At 46.3% G+C, this 27,800-nt stretch overlaps 1 protein-coding gene and 1 long non-coding RNA gene across 4 annotated transcripts in view; one reads left to right on the forward strand and one right to left on the reverse strand.

The window, feature by feature from the left end:
* Npas2 (neuronal PAS domain protein 2) overlaps positions 1 to 27,800 on the forward strand; it is a 145,086-nt gene that overhangs the window by 51,737 nt on the left and 65,549 nt on the right. For all 3 annotated transcript variants that reach the window (XM_010637129.3, XM_010637130.3, XM_010637128.3), the window contains one exon: positions 18,291 to 18,344. In XM_010637129.3, the coding sequence (XP_010635431.1) occupies positions 18,291 to 18,344 (54 nt within the window). The remainder of the gene's footprint in view (positions 1 to 18,290; positions 18,345 to 27,800) is intronic.
* LOC104871278 lies at positions 8,453 to 13,515 on the reverse strand. Its single transcript, XR_782797.1, has 3 exons — positions 13,245 to 13,515; positions 12,743 to 12,804; positions 8,453 to 8,520 (listed from the first exon to the last, which is right to left on the reverse strand). It is a non-coding gene; the product is annotated as an uncharacterized LOC104871278 (long non-coding RNA).

Genomic DNA, 27,800 nt, shown 5'->3' on the forward strand with positions numbered 1-27,800 from the left:
ATCTCAGATCTCAGCACTCGGGAGGCTGAGGCAGGAGGATTGCCGTGAATTCGAGACCAGCCTGGGCTACATAGTGAGTTTCAGGTCAGTCTCAACTACATAGTGAGACCCTGTCTCAAAAAACCAAAATCAAAAAACAAAAATTCCGGAGCAGTGTCTCTCTAAGGATGCTAAGATCTGCCTTTATCCAGGAGAGAGACTTTGAAGGCCATGTAAAGGAGACTAAGCCTTCAATTGACCAACGTGAGTTACAACCAGCCCTCACAAATTTAGTTCATAAGTCAAGGGTCCACTGCACTATAACCCAGTGATCCAGCAGTCCCACTGCTTGGTGTCCACACAAGGAAAATGAAAATGTGTCCACACAGAGACCAGTACACTCATGTTCATAGAAGCCTATTCATAATAGTCCAAAGGTGGAAGCCACCCAGTATCACCAGTGGGTGAATGGATAAAGAAAATGTGGTATACACATGGAATGGAATATTCATTGTAAAAAGCAAGGAAACTAATGTGTGCTTCCACATGGATGGACCTTGAAAATACTATATGTGCTAAGTGAAAATCCAGTGCAAAAGTGTCACCCACCCTTTGATTTGTTGGCTAGGATATAGCCAGAAAAGGCAGAAGTACAGAGACAAAAAGGAGAGGCATGAATCAGAGCTTCCTTAAAGGATATAGGGTGTTCCTCTGAGGTGATGAAAAGGTTTGGAACAAGAGAATTGGTAGGGACATCACAATGTGAACACTATAGATGCCACTGAATTGTGCATTTTAAAACTGTGAATTGTATGTTACATGAATTCCACCAAATTTAACAATAGTGTTCTGAGAGCTGCTGTTCTATATGGCCCCTGGAAACATTGTGAGAAAGTGAGTCAAAGCCCCAGGAAGTGGTGGTGGTGGTGGTTCTCAGGCCCCACAGGAAGAATGCTCTGGTAGCTGCAGTCAGCAGAAGGACATAGCCAAGCCCGCACACACCTCCCCTCTGTGAGACTCAGGAGCAGAGTTGGGTTTGGGAGTGCAGACCAGCTCTGAAGCTGTGAAGAGGAGTCACCTGCCCGGCCCACTCAGGGAGGCTAGTGCCACCAGTCTAGGTGCAGCCTGGGCATGGAGACCAGCACTCCCAGTGGCTCTCAGATTTAGGTGGCACAGACAGCCTTAATGTCCATGCTGCCACTCTGTCCACCCAACAGAGACTTCCGTTCAGTGATCATGGTACCCCTCGTGCTCAGAATCCTCACTGCTCACAGGAACCAAGGCACCTGCGGCTCCAGCCACACCTAGGACCTGGTTAGGTGTGCAGAATCTCCACCCTGGTATGCTCTGGGTCAAAATCCACCTGCAGCAAGATCCCATGAACACCAGAGGTGAAGAAATGCTACTGCAGATCCTTGCAAGATGCTTTCACCACCTGTAGTCACCAAGGCAGGCAACAGATGCCACTGTCTGACCAATGAGCAAGAGCAGGTACAGGGTCTTGGTGCCTCCCTATGCCCATGCCAGTACCAGCCTCCTGTGAGGTCCCTTCCAGGGTCCCCTCTTGACTCCTCACCCACTTCCTTCTGTCCACCAGTGTCCTGCCCATAGCCTGGGTGAGTAAATATTTGATGTGCTGAGGAGGAGAGCGAGACAAAGGATGCAGGAAACACAGGGACCCCTGGTGCCAGTCAAACCCCCAGGTGCCCAGCACACCTGTGCTTCCCTGGAGATTGGCTTCCAGATCCTAATTCTCAGTTCACAGCCCTAGACCATGCTGAGGCCCTCCTCATCCGGCTCCTTAAAAGTCCTCCAAGGGCAAAGCAGGTGCTGGAGCGAACTTGACCAAGATTCTGGATTATGGGATTTTCAAACCCAGAACTATAGCTACTGGTCTACAGGGCACTTTGCCAACTGTTTGCTGGTGTGTATAAGCACTGTATTTTTTAAATATGTATTTTAAGTTTCTGTGAAGTTGTTCTCCTACATTTCAGTTCCTTCCTGTCTAAATGCCAGTCATGGCTGAGCATAGTGGCAAACACCTATAATCTCAGCAATCAGGAAGCTGAAGAAAGAGGATCACTGGGCTACATGGAGTTTAAGACTAGCCTAAACTGAATAGGGAGACCCTCATCTCAAAAAAGTGCCCCCCACAAAATGCAAATCACAACCACATCTTTTCTGTTTGGTTTCACCATACAGTCTATGGCCATACCACCCTGAACACCCAATCCCAACCTTTGGACATACAAGAGATTGAAAAAGCAGTGTCAAACTTACCAGCAATCAAGACTTTGAGGCGATAAATCCATAGCATTTGTTTTACTGCAAGCAGTTGAAGAGAGTCACGAGAGAGATGTACATACTCCCACGCCTCGGCCTTGGTGTTACCATAGCATAACCCTGACTGGATTACCAAGTGACGTGTGCACATGCACACACACAGTCGCACCCATTCGCACACACGGTATTAAGGTCTCACTGGTGACTGGGGCTGAGAGGTTGTGTTGCTGCTCCTGTTGACACACGCTTCTGTCACCTCAAGAGGTGTGCAGGCATGGTCCAGAGCCAGCCCTGGCCAGCAGAATCAGCCTGGGTCTTTCTCACAAATGCACGGACTTGGTTTCTATTCCAGAGTAAGGCAGAATAAGTGACCTAAGCCTGGTGAAGGAAGAAAGATTCTCAAATGAGTAATTTTGTGAGAATATAGGGAAAGCAGGGAGACAATATTTCTAGGGAAAGAGAATTAGGGAGGGCTTAGTGTGGTCAATACCTTGGTATGTGACTGCTTTGAACTTGGTACTCGAAGCATTTAGATGAGAACCCTTTGTCCCAGTACTCATTGACTCTTCAGTACTTGATATGCAAGCTAGAACTTGCCACTAAACTGCCTCGTGACTCCTACCCTTTCCAGCCAATGCAGTTTGATACTTGTTTTTGGTACTCTGGAACCAGTTAATGACTGAGAACTAATTACTACTGTACATTTCACTGCCATTGTATTTTTAAAATATACATAGTAAATTTTAAATATATATAAATTTTATGTCGGGGGGGACTCTACCTAATCAAAACTAAGATCTTTCACCTTTTTGCAGTGCAGTGGTGCACACCTATAATTCCAGCATTTGGGAGGCTGAGGCATGAGGATTACTATGAGTTCAAGGGCAGCCAGGGCTACATAGTGAAACCCTGTCTCAAAACAAAAAATATCTTCTACCTTTTTGGTCTCAATCAAAGAATGAGTAAAGCTGGGGCTGGTGCTGGTGGCACATGCCTGCAATCCCAGCCCTCTGAGAGGCTGAGCAGGAGGGTTTAATTTGAGCCTCTCCTAGGCTACTTAGTGACTTAGTGAGACCGGCCTCCCTCAAAATTAAAAAGACAGTGGCTGTAGCTCAATGCAAAGGCCTTAGTTTTAATCTCCAGTAACACCAAAAACAAAAAACAAAAAACAAACAAATAAAAAAGGAGTGAACACATTATAAGTATTGCTTCTTTCTCAGAAAACAATGAGAAAATTTTGTTTTTATTTAAACCACATATCTTCTGATTTATTTACTGTTTTCCTTTTCTTTTGAATAAGTTTTAAGAGAATGAAATTACTGTTTAAGTGTATAATATCTGTGTGTATGTGTGTTTGTGTGTGTCTTTGAAATGACAACTTAGTTCTCTAAAAAATCTGACAGATTTTTGTGGACTTGGTAACTCAGCATGCGCTAAGAATTGAAAACTATGGGACTTCATTTAGGCACAGATAAGAGTTTAACACTGTGACATCTGTTGAACTGCCTAAGTAACAAGTGGTGGGATACTCTGAGATGATGCTGTTACAGTAAAAAACACTTTGAATAGTAGCCAGTACTAATGCGTGGCCAATTTAACTTTCACTTTATTAAATTTGGTTAAACATGGAAACCTATTTAAAATTTTAAAAGAATCCAACTGTTTCTCCCCATTTTAACCAAAATTGCGAAATTAAAAAAAAAAAATTGCAGTCAGCTGTGGTTGCCTAGAGACCAGGTGTGGTTGCTTTGTCAAGACAGCTATTGGGCGGCAGAGTTTGTCAGAAGGCTCTGGCTGCGGGTGGGTGGGATTCCACCCTCCTCCAATTAGCAGGCTCAGAGCCATGTGGAGGGATGACTCAGTTCACAGAAATGTTGTTTACCACTAGCTCTTCCGAAAAATACTTTATGTGAACTAATGGTCGGGCAACCTTTTGGATTGCAACGTGCCTTTAAAAGGACTGGCTTTGCAGGCTCCCTAGTACCTGGTGACTCTCTTGAACTTTAGAAATGATGACCCTGCTTATGATTTGGTGTGTAGATGTAGAGCTCTCTACACCTTTGAAATTGTTCCTGGATTGTGATAAAAGCAATCACTTGAGCTTTTACCCTGTGTCTCACATTCTAGGTGCTCTATAGGTGTTGTGTCTTTAGATTTCACATCTGCTAGGGGATGGGGAGAAACTGAGGCAGAGAGCTCCTTGATAATCCAGTTGTTTTGATGGCAGAGTCCTGATCTGAACTCAGATCTCCCCACCGCCTCTTTGGCAGCGGATTCGCATTTCTCTTCTCAGTGAGGGATCCCATTTATCATCTGATACTCAACAAAGGCCATGGGGTGGGAGGAGGAAGAAGGAAGAGGGCACTGACATCTACCCTTTAGTCCTTACAAATGCCAGGGAAAACTTTTTCAGAAGGTCACTTTGGGAAAGCCTTTGAGTGAACATTCCTGAAGCCCTGGGTTTTTAGATTGGAACGTTTCTAAAGGATTTGACGACAAAACCTTCTCATCTATTTGTGTTAGAAATGAAATTCAGAGAAAACAGTGCCCTGCATCCGAGAAGAAAGGCTATGATATTACACAAATCTGCATTGTACAGATCCTGTCCCTGAGGCCTGGGGTCTCTTGGGAAACTCGGGGGAGGGGGGTGGCAGTCCAGGTGCCATCTGGGGGCTGAGCTGGGGTCCTATCATCCCAGCAGGTGTGTGCTGCATCTTCCTAAGGTGACCTGGTTCCATGCACCGGCTCCAGGAGGCAGGTTAGGCCACCTGGCCTTGGGGGAATGGCCCTCAGAGTGCCTGGTGCTCTGTCCACTTGTAAACCAGAGGCGCGTGGGGTGGTGCTTGCATCTGCAGCCCAGACCAGTGACAGGCACAGCAGGGCAGTGACTTCCTCCTGGGGCAGCCCAGTGCCCAACAGTCTGGCGGCCCTAGGGAGCACCCAGCTTGCCAGATGTGGGAGTTGGGAATGTGGGTGGAGGAGGAAGGTGAGCTACAGTGCCACTGTCACCGCATGTGTCTGTTTCCATGCAGTGGCCCTCAACACCACTGTGAAGATGAGAGTCCATTTGTTCTCCACAGCAGGGAAGTGGCAGTGCGTATGGTCTGGTTTGGATTTTCTTGTTTTAAGAGCTACCTCTCGCGGGCTCTTTGGACTTCCCTCTTACCCAGTCTCCCGTCTGCCACCTGGAGCTGGCCGGACCACCAGGCTGGGGCTGGGCCAGGCCTCGCACTCACGTCACTGGAGCTCTGCTGTTGCCACAGGAGAACCAGGCTTCAAGCTGACCTACTTTTCCTGTTTGCCCACAGCAGCCTATCTATCCCTGTCTAGAGCAAGCAGCTCCTGAGCCATGCAGGTGGACATCTAGGAACTCTCAGAACTCTGTGCTCTGGCTGAAGGATTAAGCCACACGCCCCAGGGAGTTGGACCACAGGATCCAAGAGCATGGTTGTCTCCCCATGAGTCTGCCTTAGGGTGAATTTGGGCCAGGGCCAGAGCTGTTCTCCTTCCAGCCTTTAAACATAGTTTCTTTAATGAAAGTTTGTCCCACACCCGAGCACCTGTCCTGAGCCCTGGACACAGGCTGCTTGCAGAGCTGCCCAGCGGGTGGGAACCACCCTGTCTTGGCATATCCTGAAGTGGGGGTGGGGGTCATGGCAACAAAGACTGAGGAGAGGGACAAATACAAAGGGATGATCAAAAAATATGTGTTGAGGTAAAAAATAAATGTGTGTATTACAATAAAAGACACTGCCATTAATTCCTCTTCAAAATATTCCCCTGCGACTTTGAACATACTTAATCCCATTCTTCTTGCCTCATTCTGAAGTGGTTCTAGAAGTCTACTTTCATGAGTGTCTTCACGAGGTGTAATAAAAAATATGGTGACTGCTGCTACAGCGTGTGATCCAACAGAAAGGCAGGCTCATGAAAATATCTCACTGTGTCCTCATCCATCTTATTCATTAGATCTCGCACCATGTAATTTCCCAATCAACCATGGAAGGTAACGTTTTGAATTGATTCAGGACACCAAGGCAACCATGAATATACAACTAAAGACATTCGTGAAAGAGGACTTCAGAGCTTCAGAGAGTGGCAAAAAATGGTGGAATAAGTGTGTTGGACGTGAGGGGAGGATTCTGAGGAGGAGTTGTGGCAATGTGTCATTTACTGTGATTTTTTTTAAAGAAACTGTTTGACATTCACCATACTTTTGATCATCCCTCACAGAAGAGTATGGTGACAGGAAGCAGAGGAAGATGCCATGGGGGGCAGGCACTGGGGCTGGGGCATGGATGTGACCGGAGTCGGGGCTGGAGTTGGCAGCTTGTTGTGCAGGGCGTCACATGCTGCCCCAGGAGCTGATGTACATATCCTCCCTTCCCCGCCCTTCCACGTTGACTGCTCTCATTCCTTGATGAATTTTTGCTGTATTGCTGCTTGTAGTTTTAGGATAGTATGTTAGTCATTTAGGAGAAAAGTTAGGGTTAGATGGCTGTGATTAACTAAGCTGATGTTTAGGAAACCCTAAGCCAGTGCTTTATTTGTAGGACAGTACATGTATTTTGTGCACTGCAGTGTGCCTTCAAAGGCTGCCCTGGGCCTCTGCTGTCTGACTCAGCTGAGTGACATGTCTTGAATGCTCTTTTCAAGCTGAGCTTGCAAGCCCTTCAGACCTGGGGCTGAGGAGGAGTCATCCTGTGGATGAATTATGAATTTACTGGGGCTACTTCATCAGGCTGTTTTAAAAAAGATGAAAGGTGCCTCCCCATTTCTCCTGCAGTTTCCTTGGCATTGCTAGGGGCAAAGCGACAGGTGTGAGGCAGGATGGAGATCTGGGACAGCTTTCATCTGTGTCATGAGTATCTCTGGTTACATCTGGAAACGTGATTTTCCAGTCCTGCAGAGGGAAAATCTCAATGGCCTCCAACATTTCCAGAACTGCTGATCCCCCTCTGCTGGATGACTTGTGGTACCCAGCCTTTCCCGTGGAGGTCAAGAACCTCCTGTTGCATGTCACTCCAGCCCCTTCTCTTCAGGCAGAAGGGGTTTTCCATTTTCAGGACCCCTCTTTCTAGTCCAATGTTCTTGGCTGGGGCCAGGCTGTCTTCAGACTTGGTGCCTGGTCAAGGGTTCAAGTGTTTCTGAAGGTGACCTCCCAGAACAGTCTTGGGGAGCTCCTATCTGGCACAGGCTGAAGGGGTGTCATTCTGGGTTGGAAATCTCTCTATTCCAAAGCCAACAGCACATCCTTAGTCCTGGAGTGGGTGCATCCTGATAGGCAGGCCTAGACAGAACTACTGACTGAGTTGTGGTTTTCCTGGTCCACATACCCTCTAGCTGAACAGGAGCGGTGAGCTCCAGGGTCTGTGGGAAACGTGGACCCTCCCGTCTGCTCTGTCCACAGGCTAAGCTTTGCCAGACCTTGGCTTGGCATGTGTGGGTGGCAGCCAACAAGGTCATACTCTGCAAGGGTCACCAGAAGGACATGGGTCTGTGAGGTGCATTGTGTGGGTCACACAAGGGCCAAGCCCAGAGGGCATAGGACAGGGCATAGGGAGGTTTGGCAAATTTGGCTTCATTCTTGGGGTCTCCAGAGGAACAGCTTAGGGCCTCCTTGACAGTTCCTAGCTCTGAAAGTGCCTTTGCACAGAATTGCGCAGGCTTGAGAGATGGCAGGGGCAAGGAAGGGGATAGGAAAAGAATGAAGATGTATTATATACAGGTGCTAACTACCCTTGGGAAATGGAATCATTATATACTTAAGACACATGCTCCTAAAAATAATTGCAAAAAAGGAAGTAGATGAAAGACTGTTAGACATGATGAAAAGGACCAAGGTAAGGTGCGGAAGAGTCAGGGAATGGGGGCATTCATAGGTTCAACGTGTGTTATATGCATGCATGAAAATGCCACAGTGAACCCCAGGATTTTGTAAAATTAACATGCACTGTATGTATGGAATGAAAGGGAGTGCTGTGTGCACCTTCCTCCTTACCCCCGGAATTGTGCAGGCCGAAGTCTGAGGGGCACCTGGGGGCAAGAGAGGTGAAGGGCTTCAAGGCAGGACTATAGGTGTCGCTGCTGCTCCCTGGGACACAAGGCAAAGACATACCCCTCCATGCTACCTTAGGAGCTCCTGGCTCCCTTGTGCTCAGGTCCTTTGAACAAACGTCCCTCTGCCTCTTCTGTTCTGTGCTGAATTATACTGGAGAGGCAACTGAAGGAACAAAGGGAATCTCCCTTTACAGACACCTGTCAAAAGTGAAGAGGTTAAACAGGATAAAGTGCAGTAGAGTCAGGCAGGATGACAGAAGATATTTCCATGCTACTTGTGCTGCCCTGGATGCCCCATGGAACACCTGCAGCCTGTAAGCCGGCTGGGCCTGACAGTGCCAGCTGGGCAAAGGAGTTCCTAGCTATGCAACCAGGTGATAGTGTGGCAGCGCATCTCCATTTCAAAGAGCCAGTGGCTTGTGGTTCCCAAGGTCCCTGCCTGTCCCTGTGTGATGGTGCCAGCTTCTGGCCACTGTGCTGTGGAAGAGCAGGTGTTCAATTCGTGGATAAGGCATCCTGATGCCTTCCCATCTCCACTATGGAAACCGAGTCTCAGGCGCTTCCACTGACAGATGAGGTCACCATTCCCAGGCTCCGAACAGTGCCACTGCCCACCACAAAGGGAAGCGGGTGGAGGATGAACAAACTTCCATCTGGTCATAACCAGATGATGATCTCTGCAGCTTCCCCATTGGCAGCCCTCAAGAAGCATCCAGGTTTTTCTGCAACATAATCTGAAGCTCAGACATTAAACCCAAGGCTCCACTGCCCAGGTGTCCAGTATGAATTTGTCCTCTTGTTCTGAGTACATCTTTTTTCCTTTGGCTCTCCTTGCAGTCTTGAGCTCAGTTAGCATGAGGGTTCTCTGCTCAAAAGGACCACTTGGAGCCATAGTTGTAAGGAGGCTGGACGCAGGGCTGAGCTGTACTTTTTGGATCATTTCAGTTCCAATGGCAGCTGAACGCGGCGGCTCCCAACAAAGGCTCACACTGACTCAGCTATAAGTGTGACTCATTCATCTGCTGCCCTGCTTGCTGGTTCCTGCAGGGATCTATTGTCCACACCCTGACCACATACTGTCACCTATCGGGTCCTGCAGTCAACTCAGGATGACACTGTGTAGTCTGAACTCCTCATAAAGGCACCCCTGGAAGGAATCGCCAATGATAGGAACACACGTGTCAAAGGCTGCAAGAAGAATGTGTCACCTGAAGATGTTCTTTCAACACAGACATTGTGACCATTTCTACTTTGAAAATTCTTTGCTAGTCAAACAATGCCATAGTAAACCTACTTAATGACAGATTCTCTAACTTTCTCCATCCATTCCTTCATTGCCTACATCGCCATTTCCCTGAATAATGAGTCACCGGCCCCTTTGAAAAAGGCAAGCAAGGAGAAATGATGATCACAGGCAGGTAAAACCCAGCACTGCTATTTAAGTGTGCATCCTGGTGTTAGGTGACAGTCTTGGGAGCTCAGCAAGGGTCTGGGCCCAGTTTTCTCTGGGAATCTGGCCCTACCAAGGGCCCTGAGATTTTGCTGATGGGACAGGTGCTACCGTGGGCTAAGGTCAAGGTTGGCCTGCTGGCCTGGCTCCAGGAATGTGCTGAGAATTCCTCAGCTGAAGGGGCATTGGTATCACCAGAGCAGCTGGCTCTTGGGTGTTCACTGCCCGTTCCCTTAGACAAACTGTATTTTTCCCCTGACAAATGAATCACTGCGACCCAAAAAGCCATTCCCCAGGGAGGAAGAATCAGAATGTGGAAGTAATTTCCTAGCTTCCCCAAATGGCAAAGGGAGACAAAATACATCACAGTTCATCAGTGACTGCCTCAGAACATTTTTATTTCTTAAATACAATGAAGAAAACTCACTACTGAGCTCCCATGCATGTGACACAGACACACATCCAAGAAGACAGGAGGCCTCACACCAGGGCTGACTGTGAGGACAGAAGGCATCCTGCCTGGTGATAAATAAACCCAGCTAATCTGGAAGATAAGATGTATGTGCTTGGTTTGGCCTCTCTTGATTTCAGCTTGTTCTTGTGTTCAGTATTCTTTCTTTTTAATAACTAAATGCACCAGGTTTCCTGGGTGGGGGGCAGGTACTGGGATTTTTCAGCTGGCCTGAGGCCTGTAATTCAAACCACTTCACAGCCAATTTGAAAATATCATGATTTTGTTTGGTAAAAACATTGGCCTTGCATCACGACAGGCTTATGATAGTCATTTCACAGAAAATTCAAGATGATACCGTGTTCCACTGGGCCTAGACAGACTGTGCCAACAAAATCTGAATTAAAAGACACTGAGGAAGAAAGTGGAGTAGTGAGTCTAGCATATTTTAATATGGACCAGCAAAGCTATACCCATTCATTCCATATCACCAATGGCTGGTTTTCCACAACAATGGTAGAATAGACCAGTTGTAACAAGGTTTGTAATGTCCTTTCCTAAAACATTTACTAGGTCTCCCTTTACAGAAAAGTGTTGCCAACCCCTGTTTTAGCAGGAGAACCTGCCCTTTCCATGCATACCATAGGCATCTCCTTTGTCGACCCAGGAGTGAGCTGCCCATCCCTATAGAGTCCTTGGCACCTGCATGATTTATTCATTTCATGTCTTCCTGTAGAACCCCTGTGAACCCCAGGGCAGATGTGGCACAAGAAAATAGTCACATTGTCATTTGCTAATCCCCATCCATTCAGTGCCAGGGCTCTGGTCCATTGTGTAGTCAGTGGCTGTGAGAAGGAGTGCTCTGGAGTCCTTGGGACAGAAATCTCACCTGGTTATGTGAATGTCATCAGCATCCCTTGCTCTTGGCCACCAGTCCAGTTAAAATCAATCCATGTTTATTGAGGACTTACTATGAAAAGAACATCTATTCTATCCCTCTCTCTCCCTCCCTCCCTCATAACCTCAAAATGGCCTGTTACATTCCTGTTGAGCTACCACTAGCAGGTTTACCACCCCAGATAATACCACTGTGTGTGTGTGTGTGTGTGTGTATGTGTGTGTTTGTCTTTCTACCATGCTTTAGGTCTCTGTGACCCCCAGAGTCCATGTCTGTTTCACCCCTGGCAACCTATTCTGTGCACAGGATGTGTTCATGGATATTCAAGGCAGGTCTATCTTTAGGTAGTATCTCATCCTTTTTATGGCTGAATAGTTTTCCATTTGTATATATGACACATTTTCTTTCTTCACTCATTCATTGTTGGACATTTAGGTTGATTCCAAATCTTGGCTGTTGTGAATGGTACAGGTGCAGATATATCTTCACATACTGATTTCACTTCCTTTAGATATATGCTCAGGAGTTAGGTTGCTGGATCATATGGTAGTTCTGTTTTTAATTTCTTGAAGAATTGCCATACTGTTTTCCATAATGGCTGTAGTAAGTTTATTTATATTCACACCAACAGTACCAAGGTTCTCTCTTCTTCACATCCTCACTGGCTTTTGTTATTTTTGTCTTTTGATCACAGCCATTCTAGCTGGAGTGGATAATATCTCACGGTGGCTTTGATTTGCATTTCCCTGGTAACTAGTACTATTGAGTGAGCATCTTCTCATGTACCTGTCGAGCCACCGTATGTCTACTTTTGAGGGCCTGGAGAGATTATGTTAAATGAAATAAGCCAGATGCAGAAAGACAAGTGCTGTATGATCTCACTCATATGTGGCATCTGAAATAGTTAATCTCATAGAAGTGGAGAGTAACATGGAGGTCGCCAGCAGCTAGGAAGGGCACAGTGGAGAAAGGCTGGCCAATGGGTACAAAGTTAGGAGCTAAGAGGAAAAAGTCCTGGTGTTGCACAGTGAGATGATTGTAGTTAACAATAATGTGTGCCTCAGAATAACTAGAGGAGAAGTTTTGAATGTTCCTACCACAAAGATAATGATAAACGAATGAGATAATAGATATGCTGATTACCCTGATAGGATCATTACAAAATGCACACATGTGTCAAAACATCACACTGTTCCCCATAAATATGTACTATTATTATGCATTGGCTTTTTAAAAAATAAAGCGCACAGAAAAAAGAAATTCAAAACAGGCAAGAAGAAAGGATGATGCCAGCGTCACCTGCCACAACAGCAGCCACGTGACCACAGCACGCGTCAAAAGGGCAGGACGGTCAGGAGAGGTAGGGGTGAGGCTCACACTGGCTGGCCGTGCTCCACAAGAGCACACACCTCCTGCCTGATACATAGCAGCCTCTTGTTGGCAATGAGAGAAATGGTGTGTCTGTGTTTAAGGGACTTCCTCCGTGTTGTAGGCCAAGTGGGTTGACAAGGAAATTTAAATTGGGAGGCTCTGAGTTTGGAAACCCACCCATCCTGTGTGGCAGTGTGGGGGAAGAGCCAAGAGGGGTCTGGGTCCCCTCTGTCCTCAAGTCCATACCCACCTGGGGGTGATGTATCCAGATGGGTCAGCAAGGATGACTAGGGCCACACTCAGTCTGCAGAACTGGATGGAGATAAGATTAAAATTCTCCTCAGAACTTGGCATCAGCCAATGGCTGGCAAGGGACCCACCGGGCACTACTGTCATCCCTATCCCAGGCTTTCTCTGTAGTTAAAACTCCTGCCCGGTTTTTGCAGTTACTGAAGTCAGGAGGATAAAATTGTACCATCAGATAGATTCACAAGAGCCGTTTCCTGGACCGACCAAGCTCACCAGACAGTTTGTGGGAGGGAAGGTCAAGCAATCATGGGGATTCAGAGAAGGCTCGGCTCTGGCTGATCCCTCCTTTCCCTTCTTCCTTTCTCCATTCCTTATACATTTATTGAGCACCTGCTATGACTGGACGTCACAAAATAGGTGAAGATGCATTATGCTAACCTTCCGTCAGAGCAGTAAAGACCCTGGTTCTGAGTGCCTGCTGGGACCAAGCTTTGTAAACTGACCTTCATTTGGAACCACCACTGTCCTCCAAAACCAGGACTTGTCACTCCTCTTTTTAGAACTCCCAAAGCCAGACTGCAGCTATCTCCCAGGATGCATTCCTCACTTCATGCTGGCTCCTGGCTGTCACAGGCTCTTCTTCCTGTCTAGAGCTCTCCAGTGTGTCCTCGGCTGGTCCCATTTCCCACAGCCACAGCTTCAATGGTATCTGCTCCAGGAGGCTCTCTGTGATTCCCTAAAACACCAAAACAAGACTCCCCACCCCAGCACAGCCCTCCCAACACCACACTTCCCCCATTCCTTGCATCTTTGTTGTCCCAGCCCTTGGGGACCATCTGTGGCATTACTGAGCATCACACATGGAAGGCACAGTTCTCCATGTGTGGAACTTGCTTAAACACCTCATCACAACTTGGAAGGAGAAGCAACTACAAGGAGATGCCCTGTTCACAAACCAGAGCTCCCAACATTGCTAATGACAGTTTCGCCCACATTGACCTCTAGGTCCAATAAAAGCATAATCAAAATCACAGCAGGCATCTTTATAGAAAACAGAAGGCTAATTGCAAAATTTGCATGAAAATGCAAAGACCTAGAATGGCCAGGGCAGACTGGAAAGAGAAGAGCAGCTGTGGGAAGCTCAGGCTACACTGATGTCAACAATTGCTATGTAACTGCTGGAATGAACCCCTTGTGCCCCTAGCATAAATCCAGGTGGGCACAGGGAGTGGCAGAGTTGGGAAAGAGAACTTGATTTAAATAGCAGGTAGATATATTTTCTAATGAAACACTCACTATTTCCAGGTGAAGCACCTCTAGGTGTAGGGCCATAGACCCAATCATTAATCTGACATAATTACACATCAAAGTCTTCAGTCACGGGGAAAACTGCATTTGTGCTTTTTTTGCATTTGTGCTTTTTAAAAGATTAATAATTGGATTTAGTGCTTTAAATTTAGAGGTTTTTCACCTGTAAAAGGATATCTGAAAGAGGAAGAAAAACAGGGCCAGGGATTTAGCTCAGTGGTTCTACCACCTACCTCGAAAGTACAAGGTCCTGAGTTCAATCTACTGTACCAAAAAAAACAAAACAAAACAAAAAACAACCCATACTACATGTAAGTACAAGTAACACACAGCTTCCAAGTAAGTTTATTACCTCTCAGCTAGGTGACCAAGGTCTACAACCCCTGTGAGCCGTCACACTGATAGTACAAGATTAGAAGACTTCTCATGTGAGGGTCATGTCTAGACTGACCATGAGAAAAACATCAGACAGTCCCAGATTGGGCAGTATTCTACAAATGCTTCTCAGAATAGTCATGGTGTTCAAACACAGAGCAGGTCTGAGGAACTAGCAAGACCAAGAAGAGCCTAAGGGGACATGGCAAGAAAATGGCATGTGGTGTCACAAATGGGGTGTGGTGTTGCAAGTGGGGACAGAAAAAGGACATTAGATGTTATGGTTTCTATCTAAATGTCCCCTAAGAGCCTCATAGGTTCTTAGGTGGGGCTTGTGGGTGGTGACTGGCTTATGGCAGCTTACAGCTGACTTCTAACTAGGTCAGAAGAGGTGGTTGCTGGGAGCTGACCCGGAAGGGTTTCTCGCCCTCCCTGGCTCCTCTTCTCTCTGCTTCCTGTCTGCCCTGAGGTAAGCAGCTCTCCTTGGCCCAGCCCCTCTCATCATGCCATTCTGCCATGGAGCCAGCCAATAAGAACTGAAACATCTACAAACTGAGCCAAAATAAACATCTCCTTCCTTAAATTGTGGGTGTCAGGTATTTTGTCCCAGCAATGAGGTAAGTACTAAGATATTAGGTAAGAACTAAGAAAATCTCAAGAAAGAATGGACTTCACTTAATAACATATGTCAGTGTGATTGGAAAAGTGAGTGCCAAGTATGTGGGAACTAACCCTCCCCCGCCCCAATCTCCATATTTGCTTCTTGGGATGAGGTGGAATGAGAGGAGGGAACTCACTCCCATGAATGAGTCCCTTCTTGGCTGTATCCCACAACCAAAAGCTTCCTCCCCTCTCTGACACACTTCTTTCAGGCTTGGGAAACCACTTCCTTCTTGTCCCTTAGCATCGCTATTCCCACTTCTGGGTGACAACAGCACCCTTCTTCGTCCCCTTGTCCCTGCCCACCCCTTTACATATAGTCCTTTATGAACCAGTCCTCCTGCCAGTGTGCTTATGGTGCCATCTGTCCTCTGTTGGGTCCCTGACTCACAAGCCTTGGGAATGCGGGACCCAGGTAGGTGTGCTGACCTGCATCCCTCTGTGGTTCACCTGGGGGTTAACTATATCAACAGGTCTCAGCTCCACATAGCTTTCCCTTGTTGAAGCTCATTCTCCCTTCTCTGGCACTCTGTGGTCAAAAATAGCTGCTCAAAAATGTTCCTCTTAGAAACATACACTTGAGGAGAGGAGTCATGAAACTCTTATCATTTCATTAGCCTGAATTTCTAAGCTTCATTATTACTCCTAAACATCTCTGCTATTCCTCTAACCTGACCTCCTAGGGCTTCTTTTCCCTGCTTTGAGTCCTTGTTTGCCTTTGGTCCTCTCCAAGCTCCTCCATATTATGAGGTAAGGGGGGAGCCACAAATAAATATACAGGAGGATGTGCCATGTGTTCTCAGTGGCATCATTCGCAATGCCAAGAAATGGAAGCAATCCAGATGTCCTTCAAGAGATGAGTGGATAAATGTGGTCCGTGCATGTGGTGGAATATTATTTTGCCTTCAAAAGGAAGGACATTCTGACACATGCTGTGACTTAGATGAACACTGGGGACACTGTGCTAAGTGAAACAAGTCAGGAACAGGGGGACAAATGCTGTATGATGCCGCCTGCATAAGGTCTGTACAGTAGGCAGATCCACAGCCACAGAGAACAACATGATGGTTGCCAACAACATGAGTGGGGAACGGAGGGTTACAGATTCAGGGATGTAGAGTTTCAGTTTTGCAAGATAAAGAGATTTCTATAGCCAGATGGTGGGGACGGCTGCACAGCTGTGTGTGCTGAATGCCTCTGGTTGATGCCTTCCATATGGTTATGATGAATTTTATTATGTGTATTTCACTGTTATTTTTTAAAGTCATAAAAATGCATGGGGAAGACGTGGTGGTGACAAAACAAGATGCCTGCATGGTGCTTCTGTGGCAGGTGCTTCTGGTAGCTGAGACCTCCCTCCTCACATGGCAACAGTGTAGCCAAATGGCTCAGGCAGGGCTCAAGTGGGCAGAATCCGGCAGAGACCTGGGAGGGGCTGGGAAGAAAGGAAGTGGGCGTAGCTCATCCAGGATTCATGGATTCAGGAAATGTTTAAGGATAAACAGATATAAATCAAAGAAGACTGGCTTGATAAAGAGTAGCTATTAGTCACTGTTCAGTGTTTAGCCTGTGACTAAGCAACCCCTGTCATCCAAACAGGATCCCAGCACCTCAGGCCAGCCAGCCCTCAGAGAACTCGTTCTGTCCAGCGGCTGCCACAGGCAGGGCTCATGGGGGATACTCACCCCTACCCTGGGGGCCCTGGCCACCACCACCTCCCTGGGGAGAGTAGGATTCATGGGGGGCATCACTTAATGAATGGACACCTTGTTTTCCATGTCCTAAAGCTCTGAGTAGATTGCATCTGGAAGACATTAAGCACTTGTCTGTTTCCAGATGTTATCCCCATTTTAATTGTGATACAGCTACTGAGCACATTCTTTGTGAGTCTGTGCACTGCCATATGATGACGGGGTCTGTACGTGAACAGCGGCTGGGTCTTCAGCTTCCTGTCCTCCTGTGCATGTGGGTGATGAGAATCACAGGCTGCATTACCTCAGAGCAAGCTCCCTTAACATTGTTACTGAAGGCTGGACTACAGTGCGATGGACAATGCTTACATAGCATGCACAAGACCCTGGATTACACACACACACACACACACACGCACACACATGCACAAAATTATCTACAACTTCCTAGCACAATTGCCAGTGCATTGAATACATACATTTGGACAATATGAACCCAAATGCTCTGTTGAAAATGAAGCATGGAACAAGGGTGACACAGCTTCTCTGCTGTCCCCACCCATCCATTTCAGTTACTGCCTCCCAACCACTGCCACCTTCCATCTCCAGTGCCCCAAAGCTCTGGCCTCATGACACCTGGGAATGTTTCTGCATAGTGTGCTGGTGACGGATGGGGCTTTGAGCATCTGCATAGTAACCCAATCCCAGGGCTGCATGGGGCAGGAGGAGAAACTGGGTCATTGTGCCTGAGGGTCCTGGAGCTGCAGCACAATGGCAGAGGCTCTTGGCAGGGAGAGAGGCCCTGGTGATGCTGGCAGTGAGAATATGTCTAGGTTGTTACCTAATCTCACATCCGTGAGTGTGAGTGTGTCCAGGTGAGGTCTGTGGATTATAACCGTCTGGAAGGAGGGCAGAGCCTTTGTGTACCTGAATAGGAAGATAAACAAAACACTCTGTGCTTTAGGATGTCATGGTGACTGGCCTCCTGCCAGAGGTATGAATGAGGCCCGGTGCCGTGTCACCTGCCAGTCACAGGCATCCACCAGGAGGTACCTGCTGATGTTGGGCATGAGATTTCTGGAAGCTGCTTCACTGCTGGGTCTCCATAGTGGTTCTCAAAGTGTGTTCTGAGGTACCCCAGAGTCCATAAGATCAAAACATTTCTTCATAAGAACTGTTTGCTTTTCAAAAAAGCAACAACCACAACAACAACAACAAACCTCTTATGAGTGTATAGTGGGTTTTTCTAGAAGCCACTTAACATCTGATGACATAACTGCTGTAGCACCTAGGGCACAGTGCTTATGTATCTCCCAGGGTATTTCCCAATATGGATCCATGTACCCAGGTGTGCTTGGTACACTTTGAGGGTGCAAAGGGGTCCGGGGCCAAAGAGTTGGAGAGCTATGGGACTAAGGGATGCCATTTAGATAGGACAAAATGATGATGACAGGGGATCTGTGAGAAAGACCCAGACACAAACCGTAATCATCTGGATTTGGTTTTGTTTTTCAGGAAAAACTGCATAGAAAATCTAATGGATGAAGATGAGAAAGATAGAGCCAAGAGGTAAGCAGGAGCCATGCTCCCCTCTCTGTTACACCCTCTGGAGTTCATCTGGCTGCAGGACTTCTGTGCCCTGGCTCTGTTTACAAAACCTGCAGGACTGAGTGAGCACTGCAGAGCACTCAACACCAGATACAAACTTGGTAATTGCCATGATGGTGGTCTTAGGACCCTCTCTATATTATTTCCTCACCGGACATTTATTGCACACCTAGTAGATACAAGGTAGTCATGACATTGACAACTTGAAAGTCAAGAATAACTGAATGTCCCAACTGCACACAATCTGCTAGAGTAGGCAGTTCCTATGCTCAGCTTTGGGAAAACTGAGTAAGACGCTTTCTGCCTATGCACAGGAGAATGGAGTGGTCGGGCAGCTGCTGTAGATCAGGGTACAGGGCAACAGGAGAACCTGGGGCTGGAGGCACAGCATCCCTGCTCTCATCCCAGGACTGGTGAACATGGTCTCCTCCCTCTAGTCTCATTCCTTCCTGCATCCTGTGTGGGATCAGTCTGCCTGTACCTGCTCATCTAAATCTGTAACAAATCAGGGAGTCTGGATTATTTTAAATACCCCCCCAAATATATCCTTTAAAAGACAATCTGGAATTGGAGACACTAGCCCATGTTATAGGCAGAGTCCAGTTGGTGTGGGAGAAGAACTAGTCCTGAGAACTTCCTTCTACTTTCATTTGATTTTATTCTCACCTGATCTTTTTTATATACTTGAAATCCCCACAATAAAAATTCAAGCAAACAATGAGGTGAGTGACACCCCAGCTTATTCTGCAGCACAGACATTCCCTGGAGCTAGGGACCTTGGATCCCTGCTGCAGTGCTCTGCAAACTGCAGGTCATACCCTGCACGGTCCATGTAGGCCCCATCAAGTGAATGAAGGAAGGGACTGCAGCAGACTGGCGTAAAGGCAGACTTCTTTGCCCTCTCTCCAGGATACACTGGCTTCCCTGGCCTCTCCCTGCTTGCTTCTCCCTTGGTTCCTCCAGGAAGCTATGGACAGAGTACTGAGCTATGAATTGAGAATGCTTCGTGTGTCTAAGCCTCTGTCTTCTCACCTGCAGTGTGAGGGCAGTCATGTCTGTCCTGCCTTCTACATGGGATTGTTTGGGGAATTGGTCACAAGATACACCAAGTAGCTCTTTCTAAGTATTAATCACTACATGTGATTACACTTCATGGGAAAATAATGCTTTTCCATAATACATTTTTAGGATACTCTTATCAGCAATAATGTGAAGTAGTGGTGGCCAGCATTTATTGACTACCTCTTAATTGCCCCAGTGCACACCCCCACACTCAGCTACATTCCTCCATGAGCATGACCTCCTGTCACCTCCGCTTCAAGGTGCATCCTGGTGTTGATCTCACTTTACAGATGAGGACACTAAGGCTCAACAAGGTGGAGAAACTTGTCAGAGATCAGAAAGGTCTTATGAGGGGCAGATGGGAAGTTAAATAAGGGCTTCCTTAATCTTACACTATCGCTGGGCCTGGTGGTGCACACCTGTCCAGGAGGCTGAGGCAGGAAGATTGCCGTGAGTTCAAGGCCAGCCTGAACTACATAGGGAGATCCTATCTCAAAACACAAACAACAACAACAACAACAACAAAAGTTAGACTCTGCTCTTATCTCTCAAACCATGAGTCTCTTCATGCAACAAGAAATTCCGTCTCTCTGGCATGCCCAGACTAAAACCTGCATCCTGATGTAACTGTGGAGTCAAAGGAAAGTTTGTTTTTACCATCATCCCCCTTTACTGCCTATCTTCTAAGCCATCATGGTCCCAACCTCTCTCGTGCACTGCCTATTAAGAAGAGAGATGTAATACATAAGATCCTAATAAGATTACTGACATTTAGAAATGGGAAGAAAGGAGCTAAAGGTGTAGGGAAGGTGGGATGGGTAGGGGAAGGGTAATAAGGGAAAAGAAAAATATGTGAGAGAATGAAAAGATGAAAATAAAGTGTTTGTAGATGGGGAGGGGCGGAGGGGGTGAAGGGAGGGCAGGGGTAAGGGGAAAAATTGAAAATCAAGACTTGTCATGTAGAGGTACAAGATCCCAACAATGAATGTAACTGTACTGTATCCCTAAAATGTACCAATAAACTCAATTAAAGCTGAAAAAAAAGAAAGATGATCCATGATCAGGTACTCGGACACTTAACAGTTGCCCAATGTCTGTGTGCCAGGAACACCTTGGCCAAAAGCTCTAGAGATAAACCAGATTATATCCAGCTTACTGTTTGGTTCTGGGGTATCCCCAAACACTCATCTGTTGGGAGATGGGTTTTCAGGGAGGCCTAGTAAGGGGAAGCAGGGTCCCTAGGAGTGGCCCTCAAAAGGGATATAAGGCTCTGACCCCATACCCCACTCCCTTTCTTCCTTCCCAGCCACCCTGGGATAAACAGGCCTCTACCTATGCATCCCTGCCAACCATAGGCCCAAAACACCAGTGTCAATTGACTATGGACTGAAACCTCTGAAACCATGAGCCAAAATAAGCCCTTCCTCCTTTTAAGTTGAGTTATGTCAGGTATTTGTCACAGCAATGAAAAGCTGACTACCATGGTTTCTTCTCACTCATTCTCAACCCCATTTGCTTTGGACCATGAGAATACCCCCCCATATTAGTCAGTTGCCTGTTGTTATAACAAAACACCCAAGACTGGGTACTTTATAAAGAAGAAAGACTTATTTGGCTCCCAGTTCTAGAGATTCAAAAGCATAGGGCCAACATGGCTGGGCTATGGGGAAGATCTTGTGGCAGATGGCATCAGAGGGCAAGCACCTGTGAGAGATCACATGACAGGCCAGGAAGCCAGAGAGGGGAGGGGCCTGTCTGCCACCAGGCTCCACCCTCTTCTCATCACTACATGGAGGACCAAGAATCCAACACATGCATCCTTGGGGGCAAAAACATGCCAAACTGTAGCACTGCCCCCACCTAAGACATCCAGATACCACCCCTTGTTGATTCCACTATAGAAAAACCATTTTCCCTCTCTCCTCCATCCTCAGATGGCCAATGGGTTTAGAATTTTCATTAATATCCATATCTCTTGCCCAAATGGTGGCATCAAGACAGAATCCTTCGTAAGACCCAGAAAAAAGCAAACCAAACCTGAGATCATGTCCAATTTAAGGCATCTACTTTGTAGGTTTTATAGCAGCAACATGGAGGACTCAAGGCCCTGATAGCATTCTTTTCACTCACAGCATATTCTTGATAAGATTAAGAGATGTTTAGCCTGAAGTCAGAACCTTCATTGTCTCCAAAAACACACACTTTGGGTGAGGCCAGGCTTTTGAGCTGTAGCAAATTCATGGTGTGCTGCTTTGGGTCAACTGATAACGTATTCTGAATCAGTGCACATTTCCACTTTCCCCCGTGAGTTTCCATGTAATTCCAGCAAACATCCATCCAGTGCCTGTTGTGTATTCACAGCTGTGCGCTGTTCCTTTCAGGTAAGGTACAAAAATGAAGTCCCTGTACTCAAGTGGGAAACAGGTTGGTTGAAAGATATTTGGGATCCCTGGGTAATGAGGTTCACAGTTCACCATTTTGTGCTATGGTCATTTCTTTGTCATTCTGATGTGATGTAGTGTTGTGGGATGTGTGTGTGCGTGCATGTGTGCGTGCATGTGTGTGTGCATGTTCCAGGAAGTGGTGTGGTATAGCAGGAAGTGCAAAGGCTTAGATAGAATCAGACAGACTTGGCTTGAGCTCTTGTCTGTGTTACTGCCTATTCTTGGACAAGCCACTAAACCTCTCTTAGCTTCAGTTTCTTTAGTAACATGGGGGCAGTGACAATGGCAGCTTCCTGAATGTGTTATTGCAAGAATCCAGTTTGGCTGTGTATGAGCACTGGACGCCATGCAGTGTACACAGAGCTGATGGCAACATCTGAGGCTTATGGACACTCACAGTGACTCTCCAGTCCTACAATACCCCTCAAAATCTACTACTACTACTACTACTACTACTACTACTACTACTACTACTACTGTTAATTGCTTACAGTTGAGATGCCCACAGCTCAGGGATCACGCAGCCAGTCAGTGGCAGGCAGGGCTTGAGATTCAAGAACCACCTTTTCAGTTCTGGGCTCCTAAGGACCAGGGGATAGGGACAGTATGTGGCGATGGGAATCCTTGCCTGACCAGAAGCTGAGCGTCTACAGGTTTGCAGCCTGTAAAGTCAGTTGACTCTGCTCCTTGGTGTAAATGAGCTCCTCCTGGCTAAGAAGCTGCAGCTCACTGGCTTCCTTCTTTGACCCAGTATTAAAGGAATTCCTGACGTCCTTTCCCCAGGAAGCTCCGTTACCATAGCCCCTGCATTTAGGGCAGGGTGGGAAGGGAGTTTTCTGGCATGAGAATCGAGGATGTCTGGCAAGATTAGTTGATTCTTGGGGTTCTCAGTGGAGGGACTGCTGGTTCTGAAACACATGCTAAGCCTTTTTTAATTCTTTGACCCTAATCCTTAGTCTCAATGTGGATAAAATGGTTCAGGCAGGAAGCAAGAGCTGGGACACAGCAGGCAAGAGCTGTACCAGCTGCTGAGCACAGGGGCTGAGGCAGAGACAAGGTAGCTACCACCTGGAGGTGGGGAGTTTCTTCCAGACCGAAGGGGAAGGAGATGGGGTAGTTTATTGATGTGGACCAATGATTAGCCCAGCTCCTCTGCATGAGTTAACTAAGGCCCAAAGAGGAAAAAGGGGACACATGGCATTGGCCTGCCCTGATATCACAGGCAAGTTAGGGAGCCATTCACAAAAATCAAGTGTAAAGGAGGAAACACCCCTGGAGATGCTGTGTTTGGCAAAGCCAGGACAGAATCAAAATGCATGAGCTCCTCCTCCTCAGACCCCTACTTGAGGTTAAGACCAGGACTGAACTCATTTCATTTATACCATTTCTTTATTTTTATTTTTATTAGGTAGGCTCACCAAAGGGAAACAGGGCAGGAAGAAATGTTGCAGCTACCACTTTGCTTGTTTTGGTGGTGATTAAGGTAGCAGCTGGCATTGTGAGGCCAGGGGAGGTCAGAACATGCAGTTCATTTACATCACCCTGTAATTTCCAGATGAGTGATTCTGATCTGAGAATCAAGCAAAAAGTAGGACCATCCTTGCAGGCAGAATGATGATGCTTCTGCGGCCCAGTGATCGGAGGAAAATGGAAAAGGGGCCTCCAGTAACTGGGGCTTTCAGCTTCTCCCTGCTGGGGTCTGCTGCATGGATGCGATCTGTTGTCACGACAGATATGCACCTGGAAGGCTTAGGAACTTGGGGTTTCTTAGCTCAGAGACACCCAGAACTTCTCTGGGGATATCTCAAGCAAGAGGCACTAGACCAAAAACTTGTTTATTAACTTTAATAAATTGTAAATGGAGCAAGGCCCATCAGAAGTCCACCATGTTGAAAATGCTGCCTTTCTATCGAAAAGGCCAAACATTCCTTTTAGGATTTTGAAGACTGGTTTCTAAGGCTCCTGCTCCAGTTCAAAGCTGCCTATGTGACAGTTAACTAAGAGTTACTGTGAAATGAGGCCAGCTTCCTACTGGGACCCAGACATTTTCTGATAACAGTGTGTAAGAGTAAAGATGTTCCTGATACCTCTCGGGAGGAAAGAGCAGCCTCAGCTGCTGGGAGTCACCCCCAGGCACTCACCAGGTCTCCACAGTGGGATGGGGGTGTCACCAGCCTGACCCATCTTGCTCCCTGTGGGGAGACTTCTTGCCAGACACCCAGATGACTTCTTCAAACTGCTAAAGGCCCCAAGCTCAGTTGTACCTCCAAATCCCATTGCCTGTGTGTGCAGGACACAAGGTGTGTGCTTGTCCCCAGAACCCAGGCCAGGCCAAGAAGCACACTGTACTGACCTTTGGTGGACCTTGCTTTATGTCCAAGTCACCCAGAATGTATTTCGGAAATGTTAATCCCAGGAAACATTCGCCCAAAACAAGTTTGGATTGGGCTGTTTATTGTTTCTCCCTTTTGGAGTCTCAGGGCTCCTTACTACATTAAAGGTGCTAAAACGGCAATTGCCAGATAAATCTGTTCCACCTTATGCAGTCCTTCCACTAAAAATGTACTGGATTGGGCCTGGTGGTACAGGCCTGTAATGCCAGCAGTCTGGAATGCTGAAGTCAGAGGGTCACCAGTTCAAGCCCAGACTAGGCAACTAAGCAAGACCCTATCACAAAATTAAACAAAAAGAAAATTTTTTTAAGGGCTGGAAATGTTGATCAGTACAAAGGTCACTCCTCACTACCACAGACAGGAGAAGGGGTCCTCATCAGTCTGGAACAGGCTTCTCTAGCCACGGTCCTTCTCTTTTCTCTAAATAATTCTTCATGATTTTCCACAGGAGACCCCTGACCCACTCTGTCTTGTACAGTTGATAGATTTGACTTTATTCCTATCATTTTTGTATATTTTCTTGTATATAAAAATGCCAAGGCAACATTTAAAAACTACTGATATGATTAAAGATCATTTATAAGCACACCACCTAGAGACAGCTGCTGTTAATATTTTGGTATAATTCCCATCAACCCTTTTCCTGCACTTTTATCCAGTTTTAACAGGAATTTTCTTTGTTCATATGGATGACCACACTTTAATTTATTCTGCAGGAAAGCTCACCTTTGTGTGCGGGGCTGTCTGAATATAAAGCATGCTTCACATTTAATCCACACCTCTGGGCATTGCGCACCACAATTGCCTCTTCAAGCATTGCCACTCAACTCAGAACAATTCACCTTCCTTCTGCAACCACCCCCTCCATTTCAGGCAGTGTAGAGACTGCAAAGGAAGGATTAGGCCTAGGCTAATACATGTTCACTTAGCTTGATGTATAAAACTCAGATCTGTGAAGCTAAGATCTAGTCTTCATGGCTCCTCCTCCTATAACATGGCACTGTCATCTCAAGAATGTTGTGCCACAGTTCCCAATCTGGAATGAAACGCATAGACACTGGGTACTTGATTCTGTGTAACAAATCACATCGACACTTCCAGGATTGAAAGCAGCCACCTTCATTGCTAGCGTAGAGCACTGGGCCTTCCAGAGCTGAGTTTATTATAAGCTGAGCAAACTACAAGGAAGGTGCATCACGGCAGCTTTCTTATGATGCTTTTGTAAAGTTACTCATGCCAGAGTGACACACTTTTGTCCTCCTTTTTCTGTAAAGGTTTCCCAGAGTATTTCCCAGAAGACTCCTGTAACTGCTGCCCTGCTACCCCCTACGCCTTCCCAAGCAAGGGTCTTCTACGCAGTCCCTGCCACCAGGATTATAGAATCTATGATCTTTTGATTTCAGTTGGTCTTTTATAGCCCCCTTAAAAGGGGTATGGAAAGGGTCAAAGGGTTTCTGGGTTTGGGTTTGGGTAAGATGGAGTCAGCTACTTTCTCCTGTCTGCCACAATGAATATACTTATAAGTCTAGGAAGAATGCAGGGAACAGCTTTCCGAAGTCCCTGCAGTTACTAAATAATATGAGGCATATTGAAAAGTAGCAGACTTTGAAGGAAAGATCAGTGAGTTAATCACATGTTCCCCTCCAGTGTGCCCTGGCCTAGATTCAGTGCAGCCCCAGTCCAGAAGTAGACACCTTCTCTCCAAGGGTAGAGAAATGACCAGGAGATACCCTCCAGAACTGGAGGAGGAACAGGGTCTCTTAATATTCAGGTGGAGTGGGAGGAAATCTCTATTCTGTCCTTTTTTCCATTTCCTGCACCCCTTAAGCAATCCTCTGGCACCAGGAACACCAGTAGTGACAGTGGCAATGGGGATTTACATGGGACCTGAAGTGCTGGTGGAGGGGAACCTATTTCTCCAACCCCAAGTACCTGCAGTTCCAAGCGGGTGGTAAACCCTGTTGTTTTTCTTCCCCTCTCTTTGTATCTTCCCACAGCCCAAAATAAATGTATAAATGCAGGAAGCATGAGGCAGAGCAGGCTAAATAAAGAGCTTTGGGGCCAAAAGACTGACAGGGAGTCCTGGCAACATTTATTAAAGAGGCTATCTTTCGAAGACTAAAACTAGACCCATGCCTCTCACCGTGCACTAGACTAAAATCAAAATGGATCAAAGATCTAATATTAAAACAAACACTAAATCTGCTGGAAGAGAGAAGAGAGAGAACTCTTGAAAACTTAGGTGCAAGCAAAGACTTTATGAACAAAACCTCAGTCACATTGGAAATATCACAAAGAATCAACAACTGGAACCTCATGTTATTAAAAGGCTTTTGCACAGAAAAAGAAATCACCAGGGCTGGGGATTTAGCTCAGTGGTGCCACACCTGCCTCTGAAGCACAAGGTCCTGACTTTGATCCCTGGTACCAGAAAAAGAAAAACAAATCACCCACAGAGTGAAGAGACAACCCACAGAGTGGGAAAAATTATTACCAGCTGTTCCTCAGACAAAGGACTAATATCTAGAATATACAAAGAACTCAAAAAAAATCAGACCCCCACAAATTTAAAGACCCAATCCAAAAATGGGCATCTGAAATGAATACACACTTCTCAGATGAAGAAGTACAAATGGCAAATAAATATATGAAAAAATGTTCATCATCACTCATCATTCAAGACATGCAAATTAATACAATGCTGAAATTCCATCTTACTCCAGAAAGAATGGCTATTTTCAAGAAACCAACCAATAACAAATGCTGGCAGGGTTGTGGGGAAAAAGGAATCCTTCTCCACTGTTGGTGGGAGTATAGACTGGTACGACCACTGTGGAAATCAGTGTGGAGATTCCTCAAAGAACTAAAATTAGAGATTCCATTTCACCCAGCTATTCTGCTCCTTCCTGAAAGAATTAAAAGCAATATATGCACAGCCATATTTATAGCAGCACAGTCTGTAATATTTAAATCTTGGAAACAGACCAAATGCCCATCAACTGATGAATGGATAAAGAAGATATGGCTTTTTTTTTACACCATGGAGTATTATTCAGCCACGAAGGAGGATAAACTGAGACATTTCTAGGTAAATGGATGCACCTTGAGACCAGACTCTTAAGTGAAATAAATAGGACACACATGTAAATATCACATTGTTTCTCTGGAGTGAGAAACTGAAATTGTAAGTAAGGACCAAAATGTGTAACAGATATTGTGAAATAGGAAGACAGTGTTCAAATGGGAAAGGGATATAGGGATGGGGGAGGGGGAAAGGAAGAAAAGGAAAAGAAAAGAAGGAAAAAATGGAAACAAAGCTTTTGTAAATAAGGAGAAGAGGGGTTGAAGGGAGAGGAGGGAATGGGGAAAAAATGTATATAGATATGTCATGTGGGCCGGGAATTTAGCTCAGTGGTTCTGCCACCTGCCTCAAAAGCACAAGGTCCTGAGTTCAAGCCCCAGTACCAAAAAAAAAAAAAAAAAAAAAATGAAAAGGAACAAATTCCCTGTGAAAGGTG

This window comes from Fukomys damarensis, unplaced genomic scaffold (assembly GCF_012274545.1).
Source record: "Fukomys damarensis isolate Sample0158 unplaced genomic scaffold, DMR_v1.0_HiC HiC_scaffold_9, whole genome shotgun sequence".
NCBI lineage: Eukaryota > Metazoa > Chordata > Mammalia > Rodentia > Bathyergidae > Fukomys > Fukomys damarensis.